The sequence below is a fragment of the Hyla sarda genome, chromosome 9 (genome assembly GCF_029499605.1).
Source record: "Hyla sarda isolate aHylSar1 chromosome 9, aHylSar1.hap1, whole genome shotgun sequence".
Lineage (NCBI taxonomy): Eukaryota > Metazoa > Chordata > Amphibia > Anura > Hylidae > Hyla > Hyla sarda.
The window spans coordinates 167863110-167885213 of NC_079197.1; the positions used below are offsets into that span (position 1 = coordinate 167863110).

Here is a 22104-nt window from a genome sequence, read left to right on the forward strand (position 1 = left end):
AAAAAAAAAAAAATCTTCCTCTAAGGGGTTATCCAGGAATACAAAAACACGGAAATTTCTTCTAAAAAACAAGAATTATTAATAATAATAAAATAATAATAATGATGATCATAATAAAAATAAAAAATAAATCTTCGGCCACAGTTTGGGGACCACTGCTCTAAGGGGTTATCCAGGAATACAAAAATAGGAGGTAATTTCTTCTAAAAAACAAGAATTATTAATATTATAATAATCTAAGAATAATAATAATGATGATCATAATAGAAAAAAAATCTTCCTTAAAAAGGGGTTATCCAGAAACAGAGGTAATTTCTTATATAAATAAATGAATAAATAAACAGCGCCACCCCTGTTCTCAGGTTGTGTGTGATGTTACCATTTGGCTGCATTCACTGAGCTGCAATACCAAACAACTTGATGACAGGAGTGTTCCTGTTTCGTGTTTTTTTATTTTTTTTTATAATCCTGGTTAACCCCATTAAACCTGTACATGAAACCAGGATATAGTAGCCGCCCATGTGAAGGAGCAGGAGGGCCTAGTTCTGTAGATAGGTGCTGTATAATACTAATACTTACCCCTATACACAGCTCTCTTGGTGCCACATAGCTCCCCATCCCCAGATCCTCTTTTATTGCTTATTCCAGGGTCTGGTTGATCAATATTATTGATTATTAGGGCTGATGTAATTTAAAAAAAAGAAAAGAAAAAAAAGCAGAATGTAAAGTAAAATAAATCTCTGTTTAATGAATGGATTACACTGCTTCATGGTATCGAGGACCAGCCTCGGGTAAGTACGTCCACTGCTCCGTCTCCATACAGAAGACAAGCTCCTCGGCCTCCGATCTGTAGTATCAGCAGGGTAAGGAGGTTTGGGGGGGGGGGGGGGTCTTTACTGTCCGGACATCTGTGATAATTCCCGCACGTACCAGTCCGGCACAACCGGATCATCAGAATTTGTTTCGACGGTATACGTGACGTCTTGACCCGGCTCCCAGGAGAACACATAGACAACCCTGAGATGGGAGAAAGTCAGTGTGATGATGGTGCATCAACAAGTACATAGACAGCCCCTTATACAGCGCCCCCTGTCTGTGATAATGTACTGCACATTGCCCACTTTAAGATATTGCTAGTCCAGAAATGCTCATTTTTGCATATTGCAGAAAAAAAAAAAAAAAAGATAAAAAGCGATTAAAAAGTCCCATAAAAAAAAGGCAACGATGAAAACTACAGATTACAGCGCAAAAAATTACCCTTATACAGCCACGTATACGGAAAAATAAAAAAAAAACAGTTGTAGGGGTCAGGAGAAAACGTTTTTAAGCATACTCATTTTCCTACAAAAAGTTATCATTTAAAAAAAAAAAGTAAAATAAAACAAAACCTATATAAATTGGGTATCATTGTAATCGTATGAACCTACAGAAGTTACATAACAGGTCATCTGTACCGAAAAGTACCCTGTGTAGAATTTTGCCCAACAAATAAATTATTTCTTTTTTTTTTTCACCGTAGATTTAGTGGTACAATAAGTACAATTGGTGGTACGAATAACAAGCCCTCACATGGGTCTGTAGGTGGAAAACTTATATGGCTATTAGAAGGTGAGGAGGAAAAAGGAAAAGTGCAAAACAAAAAAACAAACAAAAATATTCTACTTTTTGCACTTTAATGGTCTATTCACATGTTCAGTATTCTGATGCGCAGGATTTTCTGCTGCAGATTTCAATGTAAACTGAATGACTGAACAAAGCTTGTAATCCTGCGCATCAAATCTGTACAGAATATTGTACGTGTGAATAGACCCTAAGGGGTTAAAGGGGTACTCCGCTGCCCCAGTGTTCGGAACATTATGTTCCAAATGCTTGGAGCGGAGGGGTCGTGACGTCACTACCACACCCCTCGTGATGTCATGCCACGCCCCCTCCCATAGACTTGCATTGAGGGGGTGTGACGTCGCGGGGGGCATGGCCATGACGTCAGGACCCCAGCCGCCCGCACCCAACGTTCTAAACGAATGTCGGGTGCTACACAGAAATTGTGGGGGTCCCCAGCGGCGGGACCCCCGCAATCAGACATCTTATCCCCTATCCTTTGGTTAGGGGATAGTGCCCCTTTAAACAATAGGTTCTAGAGATCAGGCTGGATCTCCCCCCCCCCCCCCCATACATGGATGATAAAGCTCAGCAGATCCGCCCTTCCTTGCTGTTGTCTTCTTACCTGGGGTCATCTGTGGTCACCACTTTTTTCATATAACTGAGGAAGGCGTTACAGAAGTTCATACAGGTGGCCGGATCCCAGCTCTGCTTGTCACTCTGCATAAAAGGACAAATAAAATGTTCTCTCTACAACAAGGTACAATAATAGGGTAACAAGAAACAATGTCCAGCGCTGCTCCCGTTAAAAGATTTGTCCTTTATTTCACAACACCGAGGTACATACAGACATAGTGGACACTGGTGACGCATTTCGGCTTGTTACAGACCCTTAGTCATACCAATAATAGAGTAACAACCGACAGACACCCCTCTACCTACCCGCACTAAATGGGGGATTTCTGATGTTTTGAACTTCTCTAGAGAGACGATTCTTCCTTGTTGATTCCGAAATCCGGCGACAATGAGAGGGATCCCGAGCAGGAAGGACTGGCACCACCACTTCAGGAGCTTATACCTGTGGGGGACATAGAGATAAAACGTTTATATTCCATATAGTGACCGGAGGAATGGGTAATCAGTGTAATATTAGTGATGCCTGGCACCTGTGGAAGCTGCGCTCCTGGTGTTGGCTCCGTATCTGGGCACTCGTCTTCAGCTCTACGTAGCAGGATGGAGGTGAAGGGTTAGCACTGTTCTGGTCTTTGCAGTCCACCTCTCCAGAAACCAGGAAGGAATGGGATGCCAGACGGCCCAGCATGACACTGCAATATCCTTCGTTGGTGTTCACAACTTCAGACGGGCAAGGAGTGCCATCAGGGGAATCTGGGTAGAGTAATTAAAAGGGGTTATCCAGGAAAAAAATTTTTTTTTTTTTTTTTTAATATATATATCAACTGGCTCCAGAAAGTTAAACAGATTTGTAAATTACTTCTATTAAAAAATCTTAATCCTTTCAGTACTTATGAGCTTCTGAAGTGGAGTTGTTCTTTTCTGTCTAAGTGCTCTCTGATGACATCTGTCTCGGGAACCGCCCAGTTTAGAAGAGGTTTGCTATGGGGATTTGCTTCTAAACTGGGCGGTTCCCGAGACACGTGTCATCAGAGAGCACTTAGACAGAAAAGAACAACTCAACTTCAGAAGCTCATAAGTACTGAAAGGATTAAGATTTTTTAATAGAAGTAATTTACAAATCTGTTTAACTTTCTGGAGCCAGTTGATATATATATAAAAAAAGTTTTTTTTCCTGGAATACCCCTTTAAGGTAAGGGAGATATACCATCCAAAGTAGACTGGTAATGTTAGAAACACTGCACTCATTCCAAGAACTTAAAAAAAAAATAAGTATTCCAGAGAACATAACTTATCCCCTTCTATCCCCTGACATCTGCCATTGGGGAAAGAGTCAGTAGCGCCCCCCCCCCCCCCCCAATACACATTAAATGGTCGGACCATCCCACACGTGCATGGCCAGCTTTAGAGACTGGTTCTTTCTAGTGATGTCTTTAATGGACTATTCACATGTACAGTATTCTGCGCAGATTTGATGCACAGGATTTTCTGCCGCAGATTTCAATGTAAAACTGAATGAGGCTGCATTCACACCACGTTTTTGCAATACAGTTCCCGTATACATTTTCTATGGGAAAACCGTACAGAACCATATTGAAAACCGTATGCATTGACTCTCCATTGAAAACTGTATGCCAAAAGATGCATCAGGTTGTGTCCGTTTTGCATCCTGTACGGTTTTGTCAGTTTTTTTTTCCCGTACCCAAAACCGTAGCCTACCACGGTTTTTAGTCCAGGTGAAAAACTGTATTAAACCGTATGTTTTTTTTATTTTTTTTTTTAATGGGAGTCAATGGGAACTGTACAGAACCGTAAGTGCGTACGGTTCCATCCGGTTTTCACCATACAGTTTTTGACTTTGCTGGGGTTTTTTTTCATGGAATTTCAATCAAACAAGTGAAACTTTATTGAAAATGGAGTGAAAAGTTAAAAACGTATACGTTTTTTTTCTTAAAAAACTGATGCCACCGGACATAGTTTTTCAAACCGTATACGGATTAAAATTAGTGCACACGTTTTGATACAGTTTAGTCAGGTTTTGAGGAATCCGTTTTTCATCAAAAACCTCATCCGGGAACTGTATTGCAAAAACGTGGTGTGAACGCAGCCTGACTTGAAATCCTGCGCATCAAATCTGTGCAGAATACAGCAAGTGTGAATAGACCCTAAATGGTAGAGCAGTGTTTCCCAAAACAGGTGCCTCCAGATGTTGCAAAGCTACAACTTCCAGCATGCCTGGATAGCCTTTGGCTGTCCAGGCATGCTGGAAGTTGTAGTTTTGCAACACCTGGAGGCACCCTGGTTTGGAAACACTGAGGTAGGGGATAAGTGTCTGGTCATGTGTCTGATCAGTTTTCGGAGCGCTCTGTCCCCCACTTTCTGTGACCAGCAGGAGTGACAGCCCTCTCAGCTGGTGTTTGGCTGAGCGGGTCATTACCTATACTCGTCTATGAGGAGGGGAGCCAGAGCGCTCAGAAGTAGAGATGAGCGAACTTACAGTAAATTCGATTCGTCACGAACTTCTCAGCTCGGCAGTTGATGACTTTTCCTGCATAAATTAGTTCAGCTTTCCGGTGCTCCCGTGGGCTGGAAAAGGTGGATACAGTCCTAGGAGACTCTTTCCTAGGACTGTATCCACCTTTTCCAGCCCACCGGAGCACCGGAAAGCTGAACTAATTTATGCAGGAAAAAAGTCAGCAACCGCCGAGCTGAGAAGTTCGTGACGAATCGAATTTACTGTAAATTCGCTCATCTCTACTCAGAAGTTTGGTAAGTTCAGGACGAGAGTCGGGTTCCGTACAGGCGATTGCGGGCGGGGAAGGGGAGGGGTGTGGAGGACAGATTGCCTTTAAGTAGATCCTTCTGGGGATGTCTTTAAACAGGTCATTTCTTATTCCTTACCATGTGGATAGGGAATAAGAAATACCCTTTTTAAGACATCCCCAGAAGGATCTACTTAAAGGGAACCTGTCTATACACATTAAATTAAGGTCAACCTAACCTGCCAATTTCGGTGGGATGTCCATCCATATAATGTGTATGGGGGGGGGGGGGGGGGGGGGGGAGGGCTTCTGACTCCTCCCCAATGGCAGATGTCATAAGAGAGAACGGTCAGGCATTTTGAATCAACATTCCCAATCCCTTCGGAAAAGTTAAAGGGTAACTCTCATTAAAACTAATTTTTGCTATTGCACTCCTTATGGTAAATAAAAAAATATTTCTAATATACTTTGTTTAAAAAATAAAAAAAAAAGAAGTTTTCTATGTGTTATTTGTGTTTAAAAAAAAGCTCCAGAGCACATTTTCCCCCATCTCATACACAGACTTAGGACCAAAGTCCAAACACAGGAAGTGCAGCCTGGAGTGCTGAGGGGTGTGTGTCCAGCCTCATCCAATCATAGCTCCTCTCACACTTAACTGCCATATGCTGTTGGTTGGACACCCCCCTCAGCACTCCAGGCTGCACTTCCTGTGTTTGGACTTTGGTCTTAAGTCTGTGTATGAGATGAGGGGAAATGTGCTCTTGAGCTTTTTTTTAAGCACAAATAAAAACATAGAAAACTTCATTTTTTTTAAACAAAGTATATTAGAAATATTTTTTATTTAGCATAAGGAGTGCAATAGCAAAAATTTATTTTAATGAGAGTGCTCCTTTAAGCCGAAGCCAGAGGTTAGGGCCAAGCATGCAAGTGTACAGAGAGATCATGAGACACTAATCTAAGACAAACCAGTCCCACATATGTCCTGACGCTTCCTATTGTACGTTTTTATTACCGACTGCCTGAGTGCATCATAAAAGAGACAGGTGAGAATAAGATGGAGACAGACAAACCTGCGCACATGTAGCTCTCAAATCTGTATCCAGAGTACATGAGCTTCTCCTGATCCAGAGTCCTCTCTTTCCTCCTCTTATAAGCGGTTGCCGTCTCCCTCTCGCTGATATACAGGGAGCCCTTAAACAGAGTGACGGCCAGGATCCAGCCTTCTTGGGTCTCATACGGGGCGCATAGAATCTTAGTCAGGTGACCTCGCCAGGTGACAAAGTCTCGGTCCACGGGCCTGGAGACAGTACAGACAACGTTATGAGGAAACTATTGCAATTCAGTTGTCCTCAATGCCGGCTGCTGAAGGTGGGTGTCGGCTGCAGAGAGCAGTCAGTAGCTGCTATGTATAGAGTAGCTCTGCTCCTGCATCACACATCCAACCTGACATTTGACTTAAAGGGGTACTCCAAAGGATAGGGGATAAGATGCCTGATCGCAGGGGAGCCCCATAATCTTTCACGCAGCACCCCGTTACCATGTTCGCTCCAGGTCTGATGACTAGCAATCACGGGGCCGGAGCATTGTGACATCACGGCTCCGCCCCTGTGTGACGTCACGCACCGCCCCCTCAATGCAAGCCTATGGGAGGGAGCGTTTCACGCCCCCTCCCATAGGCTTGCATTGAGGGGGCGGAGCGTGACGGCACACGGGGGCGGAGCCATGACGTCACAATGCTCCGGCCCCGTGAACGCCAGTCATCAGATCCGGAGCGGCGGGACCCACCGTGATCTGGCATCTTATCCCCTATCCTTTGGTTAGGGGTAGAGATGAGCGAATTTACAGTAAATTCGATTCGTCACGAACTTCCCGGCATGGCAGTTGATGTCTTATCCTGCATTAATTAGTTCAGCTTTCAGGTGCTCCGGTGGGCTGGAAAAGGTGGATACATTCCTCGGAAAGAGTCTCCTAGGACTGTATCCACCTTTTTCATCTCACGTGAGCACCTGAACGCTGAACTAATTTATGCAGGAAAAGTCATCAACTGCCGAGCCGAGAAGTTCGTGACGAATCGAATTTACTGTAAATTCGCTCATCTCTAGTTAGGGGGATAAGATGTCTTAGTGCCGGAGTACCCCTTTAAATGCACATCACCATGTATATATCCAATATCATACAGACATACCTTTTGCTACCAGAGCGTTCATTTCCTTGCACAAGTCCCCTGTTCTCTTTCACCCAAGTTAAAATATGCAGAAGTCCTTCTTTAACATCTTCGTCACGTCGTACATAGCGATCCTCAAATCCTTCCATCAGGTCCCATCCAAGGGAAGCCCCTCCACTATCCATTCCTGTGGGGGAACTAAGATAGCGGAGGCGTCGGGCATCACCGTGGTAACATCGCTTCTCATCCAGAGAGAAACAACCCAGTTCTGAAGGCAGTCTGTAAAAGGGAAATGAGCCCTGGTAGAAGGAGGGATGTGTTCTTATAGAAGACGAAACGTGAGGGCTCTTGGATGGCGGGAAATCTGACGTGTCCTGGTCTAGGCTTCTCTTATGGGTTCTTGCTGAAATACAGAACATGAAGTGATATAGTGCAGCATAGTGCCTGCCAAGGATGGGTCTGGTGTGCCGGCCTTCAGGGTACAAATATGATATTTAAGAAACGGCTCATAAAAAAAAAAGGCTTACGCCCTCTACAACATTTGTAAATCAGGATATACACAGTGATTATATGCAGCTGTCTATTGGGAGTACAAAACCAGCAACTCCATGGCAGTGTCCCTGCCCCCTACCCTCTGCCACCACCATGGCAAGGCAACTACCCCACTATGTCACCATGATGACCACTGATGCCTGACCCATAGAACTGTGACCACCATTGATGCCCATAACCACTACTGGCGCCTGACCTATGGCACCATGACTATCACTGATGTCCCCTCATGGTATTGTAGCCACCAATGATGACCCCCGAACAGCTGACACTGTGATCCCTACCATTACCACCCAGTGCACCATAAGCACTACCATCAATACCCTGGGTGACCGTAAGCACCAGCGTTACCACCAAGGGCACTTTGAGCACTACCGTCAACACTGTAATCACTACCACTAGAACCCTGGGCACCTGGGAGCACTACTTCCACCATCCTGGGCACCTTGGAGCACTACTTCCACCATCCTAGGCACCAGAAACACAAAGAGTACTACCGCTACCACCCTGGGCAACTGTGAGCACTACCGTTACTACCCTGGGCACAGAGTGCACTACTGCCACCATTCTGGGCACCGTGAACACTATCCCTACCACCTTGAACACAAAGAGTACTACAGCTACCACCTTGGGCACTGTGAGCACTACCTCTACCACCCTGGGCACAGAGAGCATTACCGCTACCACCCTGGGCACAGAGAGCATTACCGCTACCACCCAGGGCACCGAGAGCACTACCTCTACCACCCTGGGCACAGAGAGCACTACCGCTACCACCCTGGGCACAGAGAGCACCACCGCTACCACCCTGGGCACAGAGAGCACCACCGCTACCACCCTGGGCACAGAGAGCACCACCGCTACCACCCCCGGCACAGAGAGCACTACCGCTACCACCCCCGGCACAGAGAGCACTACCGCTACCACCCCCAGCACAGAGAGCACTACCGCTACCACCCCGGGCACAGAGAGCACTACCGCTACCACCCCGGGCACAGAGAGCACTACCGCTACCACCCCCAGCACAGAGAGCACTACCACCCCCAGCACAGAGAGCACTACCACCCCCAGCACAGAGAGCACTACCACCCCCAGCACAGAGAGCACTACCACTACCACCCCCAGCACAGAGAGCACTACCACTACCACCCCCAGCACAGAGAGCACTACCACTACCACCCCCAGCACAGAGAGCACTACCACTACCACCCCCAGCACAGAGAGCACTACCACTACCACCCCCAGCACAGAGAGCACTACCACTACCACCCCCAGCACAGAGAGCACTACCACTACCACCCCCAGCACAGAGAGCACTACCACTACCACCCCCAGCACAGAGAGCACTACCACTACCACCCCCAGCACAGAGAGCACTACCACTACCACCCCCAGCACAGAGAGCACTACCACCCCCAGCACAGAGAGCACTACCGCTACCACCCCGGGCACAGAGAGGACTACCGCTACAACCTGGGGCACCAAGAGCACTACTGCTACCACCCCCAGCACAGAGAGCACTACCACTACCACACACTGCCCAGCCAGGGTTCTTGTAATTATCGTCTACCCTCCACTACTATCAATAATAACATTATGTAAAAGGGCTCATAATACTATGCCCTGTGAACAACAGCTTCACTAAAACTCCCTCCATATAGGAAAGCATTGGTCTGTATAAACAGAGAATGTCTCCACAAATCCTCACCACCTTCGTCTTTATGCACAGTTCCATCCATTTTTCTTGTCTATCTCTTTAAAATTAATGATGACGTCAAATGAAGGCGCCGGCAAGTGTGAACCTCTCGGCCTCCGTAGTGACAGGTTCGGTTGCACTAGAAAAACAAACAGAGCATCACGTGGTACCTCAGCCAGAGCTGTCTCCGCTGGTGACAGAAAAGAGGAGGGGTAAGGGGTGGAGCTACCTAAAAACCACAAGGGGAAGCTCTGCCCCTCTGTCACCTGACCTGCTCTCCTGACCAATAGCTCCCGGCTAAGGGAAACAAGGGAGGGTTATGCCTAGCTGTAACCCCTAACTGCCCGAACTGCTCCCCATGCCCACAGTCAGCGCCACCTAAGCCTATACAGCTCGGTGCCACACATACCCGCAGCGCGCCCCTCATTAGGAGGATCTAATAGGTTTTGGTCTCCGACAAAATGGCGTCAGGATAACGCAGGTTCTGATCTATAGAGACGTTCAGACTCCGGCTGGTGTATGTGCGGCAGTGGGTAGGAGACGTGTAGAGTGGAGGTATGTGATGTCTATATGGCTGTAGTTACTTCTTCTATTCACTCACTGTCCGATAACTAGAAGTACCAGCAGGACTAGAACTGAGGTCAGTACACCACCCACAGGTGCCCCCCCATGTCAGTACACCACCCACAGGTGCCCCCCCCCCCATGTCAGTACACCACCACCCACAGGTGCCCCCCATGTCAGTCAGTACACCACCACCCACAGGTGCCCCCCATGTCAGTACACCACCCACAGGTTCCCCCCATATGTCAGTACACCACCACCCACAGGTGCCCCCCATGTCAGTACACCACCACCCACAGGTGCTCCCCATGTCAGTACACCACCACCCACAGGTGCCCCCCATGTCAGTCAGTACACCACCACCCACAGGTTCCCCCCATGTCAGTACACCACCACCCACAGGTGCTCCCCATGTCAGTACACCACCACCCACAGGTGCTCCCCATGTCAGTACACCACCCACAGGTGCCCACCATGTCAGTACACCACCACCCACAGGTGCTCCCCATGTCAGTACACCACCACCCACAGGTGCTCCCCATGTCAGTACACCACCACCCACAGGTGCCCCCCATGTCAGTACACCACCACCCACAGGTGCCCCCCATGTCAGTACACCACCACCCACAAGTGCCCCCCATGTCAGTACACCACCACCCACAGGTGCCCCCCATGTCAGTACACCACCACCCACAGGTGCCCCCCATGTCAGTCAGTACACCACCACCCACAGGTTCCCCCCATATGTCAGTACACCACCCCCCACAGGTGCCCCCCATGTCAGTACACCACCACCCACAGGTGCCCACCATGTCAGTACACCACCACCCACAGGTGCCCCCATGTCAGTACACCACCACCCACAGGTGCCCACCATGTCAGTACACCACCACCCACAGGTGCCCCCCATGTCAGTACACCACCCACAGGTGCCCACCATGTCAGTACACCACCACCCACAGGTGCCCCCGTGTCAGTACACCACCACCCACAGGTGCCCCCCGTGTCAGTACACCATCACCCACAGGTGCCTCCATGTCAGTACACCACCACCCACAGGTGCCCCCCATGTCAGTCAGTACACCACCACCCTCAGGTGCCCCCATGTCAGTACACCACCCACAGGTGCCCCCCATGTCAGTACACCACCACCCACAGGTGCCCCCCCATGTCAGTACACCACCACCCACAGGTGCCTCCATGTCAGTACACCACCACCCACAGGTGCCCCCCATGTCAGTACACCACCACCCACAGGTGCTCCCCATGTCAGTACACCACCACCCACAGGTGCCCACCATGTCAGTACACCACCACCCACAGGTGCTCCCCATGTCAGTACACCACCACCCATAGGTGCTCCCCATGTCAGTACACCACCACCCATAGGTGCCCCCCATGTCAGTACACCACCACCCACAAGTGCCCCCCATGTCAGTACACCACCACCCACAGGTGCCCCCCATGTCAGTACACCACCACCCACAAGTGCCCCCCATGTCAGTACACCACCACCCACAGGTGCCCCCCATGTCAGTCAGTACACCACCACCCACAGGTGCCCCCCATATGTCAGTACACCACCCCCCACAGGTGCCCCCCATGTCAGTACACCACCACCCACAGGTGCCCCCCATGTCAGTACACCACCACCCACAGGTGCCCCCCATGTCAGTACACCACCACCCACAGGTGCCCCCCATGTCAGTACACCACCACCCACAGGTGCCCCCCATGTCAGTCAGTACACCACCACCCACAGGTGCCCCCCATATGTCAGTACACCACCACCCACAGGTGCCTCCATGTCAGTACACCACCACCCACAGGTGCCCCCCATGTCAGTCAGTACACCACCACCCACAGGTGCCCCCATGTCAGTACACCACCACCCACAGGTGCCCCCCCCCATGTCAGTACACCACCACCCACAGGTGCCCCCCATGTCAGTCAGTACACCACCACCCACAGGTGCCCCCATGTCAGTACACCACCCACAGGTTCCCCCCATATGTCAGTACACCACCACCCACAGGTGCCCCCCATGTCAGTACACCACCACCCACAGGTGCTCCCCATGTCAGTACACCACCACCCACAGGTGCCCCCCATGTCAGTACACCACCACCCACAAGTGCCCCCCATGTCAGTACACCACCACCCACAGGTGCCCCCCATGTCAGTCAGTACACCACCACCCACAGGTTCCCCCCATATGTCAGTACACCACCACCCACAGGTGCCCACCATGTCAGTACACCACCACCCACAGGTGCCCCCATGTCAGTACACCACCACCCACAGGTGCCCACCATGTCAGTACACCACCACCCACAGGTGCCCCCCATGTCAGTACACCACCCACAGGTGCCCACCATGTCAGTACACCACCACCCACAGGTGCCCCCGTGTCAGTACACCACCACCCACAGGTGCCCCCCGTGTCAGTACACCATCACCCACAGGTGCCTCCATGTCAGTACACCACCACCCACAGGTGCCCCCCATGTCAGTCAGTACACCACCACCCACAGGTGCCCCCATGTCAGTACACCACCCACAGGTGCCCCCCATGTCAGTACACCACCACCCACAGGTGCCCCCCCATGTCAGTACACCACCACCCACAGGTGCCTCCATGTCAGTACACCACCACCCACAGGTGCCCCCCATGTCAGTACACCACCACCCACAGGTGCTCCCCATGTCAGTACACCACCACCCACAGGTGCTCCCCATGTCAGTACACCACCACCCATAGGTGCTCCCCATGTCAGTACACCACCACCCATAGGTGCCCCCCATGTCAGTACACCACCACCCACAAGTGCCCCCCATGTCAGTACACCACCACCCACAGGTGCCCCCCATGTCAGTACACCACCACCCACAAGTGCCCCCCATGTCAGTCAGTACACCACCACCCACAGGTGCCCCCCATATGTCAGTACACCACCCCCCACAGGTGCCCCCCATGTCAGTACACCACCACCCACAGGTGCCCCCCATGTCAGTACACCACCACCCACAGGTGCCCCCCATGTCAGTACACCACCACCCACAGGTGCCCCCCATGTCAGTACACCACCACCCACAGGTGCCCCCCATGTCAGTCAGTACACCACCACCCACAGGTGCCCCCCATATGTCAGTACACCACCACCCACAGGTGCCTCCATGTCAGTACACCACCACCCACAGGTGCCCCCCATGTCAGTCAGTACACCACCACCCACAGGTGCCCCCATGTCAGTACACCACCACCCACAGGTGCTCCCCATGTCAGTACACCACCACCCACAGGTGCCCCCCCATGTCAGTACACCACCACCCACAGGTGCTCCCCATGTCAGTACACCACCACCCATAGGTGCCCCCCATGTCAGTACACCACCACCCACAAGTGCCCCCCATGTCAGTACACCACCACCCACAGGTGCCCCCCATGTCAGTACACCACCACCCACAGGTGCCCCCCATGTCAGTACACCACCACCCACAAGTGCCCCCTATGTCAGTACACCACCACCCACAGGTGCCCCCCATGTCAGTCAGTACACCACCACCCACAGGTGCCCCCATGTCAGTACACCACCACCCACAGGTGCCCACCATGTCAGTACACCACCACCCACAGGTGCCCCCATGTCAGTACACCACCACCCACAGGTGCCCCCCATGTCAGTACACCACCACCCACAGGTGCCCACCATGTCAGTACACCACCACCCACAGGTGCCCACCATGTCAGTACACCACCACCCACAGGTGCCCCCGTGTCAGTACACCACCACCCACAGGTGCCCCCCATGTCAGTACACCACCACCCACAGGTGCTCCCCATGTCAGTACACCACCACCCACAGGTGCCCCCCATGTCAGTACACCACCACCCACAGGTGCCCCCCATGTCAGTACACCACCACCCACAGGTGCCCCCCATGTCAGTACACCACCACCCACAGGTGCCCCCCATGTCAGTCAGTACACCACCACCCACAGGTGCCCCCCATGTCAGTACACCACCACCCACAGGTGCCCCCCATGTCAGTACACCACCACCCACAGGTGCCCCCTATGTCAGTACACCACCACCCACAGGTGCCCCCCATGTCAGTCAGTACACCACCACCCACAGGTGCCCCCATATCAGTACACCACCACCCACAGGTGCCCCCCATGTCAGTACACCACCACCCACAGGTGCTCCCCATGTCAGTACACCACCACCCACAGGTGCCCACCATGTCAGTACACCACCACCCACAGGTGCCCACCATGTCAGTACACCACCACCCACAGGTGCCCCCCATGTCAGTACACCACCACCCACAGGTGCCCCCCATGTCAGTACACCACCACCCACAGGTGCCCCCCATGTCAGTACACCACCACCCACAGGTGCCCCCCATGTCAGTACACCACCACCCACAGGTGCCCACCATGTCAGTACACCACCACCCACAGGTGCTCCCCATGTCAGTCAGTACACCACCACCCACAGGTGCTCCCCATGTCAGTACACCACCACCCACAGGTGCCCACCATGTCAGTACACCACCCACAGGTGCTCCCCATGTCAGTACACCACCACCCATAGGTGCCCCCCATGTCAGTACACCACCACCCACAGGTGCCCCCCATGTCAGTACACCACCACCCACAGGTGCCCCCCATGTCAGTACACCACCACCCACAGGTGCCCACCATGTCAGTACACCACCACCCACAGGTGCTCCCCATGTCAGTACACCACCACCCATAGGTGCCCCCCATGTCAGTACACCACCCACAAGTGCCCCCCATGTCAGTACACCACCACCCACAGGTGCCCCCCATGTCAGTACACCACCACCCACAGGTGCCCCCCATGTCAGTACACCACCACCCACAAGTGCCCCCTATGTCAGTACACCACCACCCACAGGTGCCCCCCATGTCAGTCAGTACACCACCACCCACAGGTGCCCCCATGTCAGTACACCACCACCCACAGGTGCCCACCATGTCAGTACACCACCACCCACAGGTGCCCCCATGTCAGTACACCACCACCCACAGGTGCCCACCATGTCAGTACACCACCACCCACAGGTGCCCACCATGTCAGTACACCACCACCCACAGGTGCCCCCGTGTCAGTACACCACCACCCACAGGTGCCCCCCATGTCAGTACACCACCACCCACAGGTGCCCCCCATGTCAGTACACCACCACCCACAGGTGCTCCCCATGTCAGTACACCACCACCCATAGGTGCCCCCCATGTCAGTACACCACCCACAAGTGCCCCCCATGTCAGTACACCACCACCCACAGGTGCCCCCGTGTCAGTACACCACCACCCACAGGTGCCCCCCATGTCAGTACACCACCACCCACAGGTGCCCCCCGTGTCAGTACACCATCACCCACAGGTGCCTCCATGTCAGTACACCACCACCCACAGGTGCCCCCCATGTCAGTCAGTACACCACCACCCACAGGTGCCCCCATGTCAGTACACCACCACCCACAGGTGCTCCCCATGTCAGTACACCACCACCCACAGGTGCCCCCCCATGTCAGTACACCACCACCCACAGGTGCTCCCCATGTCAGTACACCACCACCCATAGGTGCCCCCCATGTCAGTACACCACCACCCACAAGTGCCCCCCATGTCAGTACACCACCACCCACAGGTGCCCCCCATGTCAGTACACCACCACCCACAGGTGCCCCCCATGTCAGTCAGTACACCACCACCCACAGGTGCCCCCCATGTCAGTCAGTACACCACCACCCACAGGTGCCCCCCATGTCAGTACACCACCACCCACAGGTGCCCCCCATGTCAGTACACCACCACCCACAGGTGCTCCCCATGTCAGTACACCACCACCCACAGGTGCCCACCATGTCAGTACACCACCACCCACAGGTGCCCCCGTGTCAGTACACCACCACCCACAGGTGCCCCCCATGTCAGTACACCACCACCCACAGGTGCCCCCCATGTCAGTCAGTACACCACCACCCACAGGTGCCCCCCATGTCAGTACACCACCACCCACAGGTGCCCACCATGTCAGTACACCACCACCCACAGGTGCTCGCCATGTCAGTCAGTACACCACCACCCACAGGTGCCCCCCATGTCAGTCAGTACACCACCACCCACAGGTGCTCCCCATGTCAGTACACCACCACCCACAGGTGCCCCCATGTCAGTACACCACCACCCACAGGTGCTCCCCATGTCAGTACACCACCACCCACAGGTGCCCCCATGTCAGTACAACCCCCTTAGGTGCCCCCATGTCAGTACACCACCACCCACAGGTGCCCCCATGTCAGTACAACCCCCTTAGGTGCCCCCATGTCAGTACACCACCACCCACAGGTGCCCCCCCATGTCAGTACAACCCCCTTAGGTGCCCCCATGTGTGCCACCTTGTGATGCTGTTGTGTGTTACCGAGACCTTTTTAAAAATACATGTCCTACATTACTCTGCGTTTCCCTGTACAGCCCTGGTATTATTGTGGGTGGAGGCGCTTTATATATAGAGATGGCGCATACGCCCAGGTGTAATAGAGGGTGGCAGAGAGTGATCAGTATCTTATACCCAGTGCTGCCATCTGTAGTGTAACCTACACCGTCTAATGGAGGGATCTCATGTAGGCACTGTCAATCTTGACATATATTGATTCTTTCTCTGCAGGAAGCCGGCACCTCCCCCCCCCCCTTACCCTGCCCCCTTCATGGACCGCAAACGCAAGCGGATCTGTGACCCCTTCGGAATAAAGAAACCAAGGGAAGAAAATCTGAAATCTGATGTGAACGTGTACCCGTCACCATACCCAGGTAAGGACACCACCGCCGTCCTAAGTGCCACCCTATATGAGGGCATCTATTTGGGATAGTTAAGTGGGAATTAATAGCAAAACTACAACTCCCAGCATGCCCGGACAGCCAACGGATGTCCGGGCATGCTGGAAGTTGTAGTTTTGCAACATCTGGGAGTCCACAGTTTAAAGGGGCACTCCGGTGGAAAACTTTTTTTTCTTTAAATCCACTGGTGCCAGAAAGTTAAACAGATTTGTAAATTACTTCTATAAAAAAATCTTAATCCTTCCAGTACTTATTAGCTGCTGAATACTACAGAGGAAATGCTTTTCTTTTTTTTGAGCACAGAGCTCTCTGCTGACATCATGACCACAGGGCTTTCTGCTGACATCTCTGTCCAGTTTAGGAACTGTCCAGAGCAGCATATGTTTGCTATGAGGATTTTCTCCTACTCTGGACAGTTCTTAAAGGGTTACTCCGGTGAAAAACTTTTTTTATTTTTTTTTCTTTAAATCAACTGGGGCCAGAAAGTTAAACAGAACTGCAAATTACTTCTATAAAAAAAATCTTAATCCTTCCTGTACTTATTAGCTGCTGAATACTACAGTGCAAATTATTTTTCGTTTGAAACACAGAGCTCTCTGCTGACATCACGAGCACAGTGCTCTCTGCTGACATCTCTGTCCATTTTAGGAACTGTCCAGAGTAAAAGGAAATCCCCATAGCAAACATGTGCTGTTCTGGACAGTTCCTAAAATGGACAGAGATGTCAGCAGAGAGCACTGTGTTCCAAAAAGAAAAGCATTTCCTCTGTAGTATTCAGCAGCTAATAAGTACTGTAAGGATTAAGATTTTTTTTAATAGAAGTAATATACAAATCTGTTTAACTTTCTGGCACCAGTTGATTTAAAAAAAAAAAAAAAAAAAATGTCACCAGAGTACCGCTTTAATAGCAAAACTACAACTCCCAGCATGCCCGGACAGCCGTTGGCCGTCCGGTCATGCTGGGAGTTGTAGTTTTGCAACATCCACCGTTTAAAGACCGCTGCTTTATGTTCTTCTTACACATCTTAGATTTCACAGAGGAACCTCAGGAGGCTTTATCCTACCTCTGGGATCTCTTCCCACGCAAACTGTTCAATGACTCTCTTCCCCCTATGATCCTGAGACATCAGCTGTACAGCCTCATCCAAGATCGCACCACCGTAGATAGGTTACTGGTGAGTCATTGTAGGTATATTCTTGTATATAGGGGCAGTATAATAGTAGTTATATTCTTGTATATAGGAACAGTATTATAGTAGTTATATTCTTGTATATAGGAGCAGTATTATAGTAGTTATATTCTTGTATATAGGAGACAGTATAATAGTAGTTATATTCTTGTATATAGAAGCAGTATTATAGTAGTTATATTCTTGTATATAGGAGCAGTATTATAGTAGTTATATTCTTGTATATAGGAGACAGTATTATAGTAGTTATATTCTTGTATATAGAAGCAGTATTATTGTAGTTACATTCTTGTATATAGGAGCAGTATTATAGTAGTTATATTCTTGTATATAGGAGCAGTATTATAGTAGTTATATTCTTGTATATAGGAGCAGTATTATATTAGTTATATTCTTGTATATAGAAGGTAGTATTATAGTAGTTATATTCTTGTATATAGGAGCAGTATTATAGTAGTTATATTCTTGTATATAGGAGCAGTATTATAGTAGTTATATTCTTGTATATAGGAGACAGTATTATAGTAGTTATATTCTTGTATATAGGAGACAGTATTATAGTAGTTATATTCTTGTATATAGGAGCAGTATTATAGTAGTTATATTCTTGTATATAGGAGCAGTATTATAGTAGTTATATTCTTGAATATAGGAGTAGTATTATAGTAGTTATATTCTTGTATATAGGAGACAGTATTATAGTAGTTATATTCTTGTATATTGGAGGCAGTATTATAGTAGTTATATTCTTGTATATAGGAGCAGTATTATAGTAGTTATATTCTTGTATATAGGAGACAGTATTATAGTAGTTATATTCTTGTATATAGGAGCAGTATTATAATAGTTATATTCTTGTATATAGGGGCATTATTATAGTAGTTATATTCTTGTATATAGGAGCAGTATTATAGTAGTTATATTCTTGTATATAGGAGCAGTATTATAGTAGTTATATTCTTGTATATAGGAGGCAGTATTATAGTAGTTATATTCTTGTATATAGGAGCAGTATTATAGTAGTTATATTCTTGTATATAGGAGCAGTATTATAGTAGTTATATTCTTGTATATAGGAGCAGTATTATAGTAGTTATATTCTTGTATATAGGAGCAGTATTATAGTAGTTATATTCTTGTATATAGGAGGCAGTATTATAGTAGTTATATTCTTGTATATAGGAGCAGTATTATAGTAGTTATATTCTTGTATATAGGAGCAGTATTATAGTAGTTATATCCTTGTATATAGGAGCATTATTATAGTAGTTATAGTCTTGTATATAGGAGGCAGTATTATAGTAGTTATATTCTTGTATATAGGAGCAGTATTATAGTAGTTATATTCTCATATATAGGAGGCAGTATTATAGTAGTTATATTCTTGTATATAGGAGCAGAATTATAGTAGTTATATTCTTGTATATAGGAGCAGTATTATAGTAGATATATTCTTGTATATAGGAGCAGTATTATAGTGGTTACATTGTTGTATATAGGAGGCAGTATTATAGTGGTTACATTGTTGTATATAGGAGGCAGTATTATAGTAGTTATATTCTTGTATATAGGAGGCAGTATTATAGTAGTTATATTCTTGTATATAGGGGCAGTATTATAGTAGTTATATTCTTGTATATAGGAGGCAGTATTATAGTAGTTATATTCTTGTATATAGGAGGCAGTATTATAGTAGTTATATTCTTATATATAGGAGCAGTATTATTGTAGTTATATTCTTGTATATAGGAGACAGTATTATAGTAGTTATATTCTTGTATATAGGAGGCAGTATTATAGTAGTTATATTCTTGTATATAGGGGCAGTATTATAGTAGTTATATTCTTGTATATAGGAGGCAGTATTATAGTAGTTATATTCTTGTATATAGGAGGCAGTATTATAGTAGTTATATTCTTGTATATAGGAGCAGTATTATAGTAGTTATATTCTTATATATAGGAGCAGTATTATTGTAGTTATATTCTTGTATATAGGAGACAGTATTATAGTAGTTATATTCTTGTATATAGGGGCAGTATTATAGTAGTTATATTCTTGTATACAGGAGGCAGTATTATAGTAGTTATATTCTTATATATAGGAGCAGTATTATTGTAGTTATATTCTTGTATATAGGAGACAGTATTATAGTAGTTATATTCTTGTATATAGGGGCAGTATTATAGTAGTTATATTCTTGTATATAGGAGCAGTATTATAGTAGTTATATTCTTGTATATAGGAGGCAGTATTATAGTAGTTATATTCTTGTATATAGAAGCAGTATTATAGTAGTTATATTCTTGTATACAGGAGGCAGTATTATAGTAGTTATATTCTTATATATAGGAGCAGTATTATTGTAGTTATATTCTTGTATATAGGAGACAGTATTATAGTAGTTATATTCTTGTATATAGGGGCAGTATTATAGTAGTTATATTCTTGTATATAGAAGCAGTATTATAGTAGTTATATTCTTGTATATAGGAGCAGTATTATAGTAGTTATATTCTTGTATATAGGAGGCAGTATTATAGTAGTTATATTCTTGTATATAGGGGCAGTATTATAGTAGTTATATTCTTGTATATAGGAGCAGTATTGTAGTAGTTATATTCTTGTATATAGGGGCAGTATTGTAGTAGTTATATTCTTGTATATAGGAGCAGTATTATAGTAGTTATATTCTTGTATATAGGAGACAGTATTATAGTAGTTATATTCTTGTATATAGGAGGCAGTATTATAGTAGTTATATTCTTGTATATAGAAGCAGTATTATAGTAGTTATATTCTTGTATATAGGAGCAGTATTATAGTAGTTATATTCTTGTATATAGGAGGCAGTATTATAGTAGTTATATTCTTGTATATAGGAGGCAGTATTATAGGAATTATATTCTTGTACATAGAGAACAGTATTATAGTAGTTATATTTTTGTATGTGTCCTATTGATTATTACAGCTCAAGAGAACACATGATAACATCTCCATTTCTCTTTCAGAGCAGTTTACAGCAGAAGGGGGATGTGTGCCTTGTCCAGCCCGGCTTTGATCCTGACACTTTCCTTGTGGTGAAGAATGAAGATTTTCTTGGGTCTGTGATCAGAAGCATAGATGGAAGTTCTGGAGCCAACGTTGTCCGCCGATTCCTGGACTCCAGCCTGTTCAATCCCTCTAAAATCAGCTACAACCGGGAAGAGATGATGGAGAAACATCGGTTCAGTGATGCAGAGATCACGTAAGGATTGGACATTTTGTTATAGGTTTAATAGTAGGTAGAAATATATGTTCACCTCCTGACACCCTCATCTATATTACTTCCTCCCACATTGTGCAAACACCAGTATAATGTGTGATAAAGTGTTCATGAGATCCACTGAATATAGGAAAGAAACTGCTATTTAATACTGGGAACTGTCTGCCGAAACTACGCCCTCATGTGTTCATGAATGGTCGCATAATGTTGCCGGGATTATCGACAACATTGTGGGGCCATAGAGACGTGCTTTCGGTCGCACGCCTAAGTGTGCTTTTATACAGCCAGAACCAGGTCCCATAGAGATAGCAGCAGCAGTATACAGATAGAGCTGGAGGGAGGTGTATAAATGCTATATATCCTAATCCCATAGCGATAGCAACAGCAGTATACACATAGAGCTGGAAGAGTTGTATAACTACTATATATCCTGATCCCATAGCGATAGCAGCAGTATACAGATAGAGCTGGAAGAGTTGCATAACTACTATATATCCTGATCTCATAGCGATAGCAGCAGTATATGGCTAGAGCTGGAAGAGTTGCATAACTACTATATATCCTGATCTCATAGCGATAGCAGCAGTATATGGCTAGAGCTGTAAGAGTTGCATAACTACTATATATCCTGATCTCATAGCGATAGCAACAGTATACAGAGAGCTAGAGGGGAGGTGTATAACTAATATTTGTCCTGATCCCATAGGGATAGCAGCAGTATACATATAGAAATGTAGGGGAGATGTATAACTACTATATATATCCTGATCCCATAGAGATAGCAGCAGCAGTGTACAGATAG

General features: G+C 47.7%; 2 protein-coding genes across 4 annotated transcripts in view; one reads left to right on the top strand and one right to left on the bottom strand.

Annotated features, from left to right (window-relative positions):
* Window positions 1-9769, bottom strand: LOC130291746 (decapping and exoribonuclease protein-like). Of its 2 annotated transcripts, XM_056540948.1 has the most exons (8): window positions 9636-9769; window positions 9419-9545; window positions 7180-7561; window positions 6065-6291; window positions 2766-2985; window positions 2542-2677; window positions 2225-2319; window positions 2-1017 (listed from the first exon to the last, which is right to left on the bottom strand). In XM_056540948.1, exons 2-8 carry the CDS (start codon window positions 9447-9449, stop codon window positions 894-896), a joined length of 1215 nt encoding a protein of 404 aa, XP_056396923.1. In that variant the 5' UTR covers window positions 9450-9545; window positions 9636-9769; the 3' UTR covers window positions 2-893. The 2 variants fall into 2 exon arrangements, with proteins under 2 accessions (XP_056396924.1, XP_056396923.1); XM_056540949.1 differs by lacking the exon at window positions 9636-9769 and having other exon boundaries at window positions 1-1017; window positions 9422-9541.
* STK19 (serine/threonine kinase 19) overlaps window positions 9593-22104 on the top strand; it is an 18892-nt gene continuing 6380 nt past the window's right edge. The window contains exons 1-4 of one of the 2 annotated variants that reach the window (XM_056540953.1): window positions 9593-9961; window positions 16677-16819; window positions 17876-18021; window positions 21049-21284. In XM_056540953.1, coding sequence (XP_056396928.1) covers window positions 16717-16819; window positions 17876-18021; window positions 21049-21284 — 485 coding nt within the window. In that variant the 5' untranslated portion in view covers window positions 9593-9961; window positions 16677-16716. The remainder of the gene's footprint in view (window positions 9962-16676; window positions 16820-17875; window positions 18022-21048; window positions 21285-22104) is intronic. The other variant, XR_008848022.1, reaches the window with a different exon arrangement.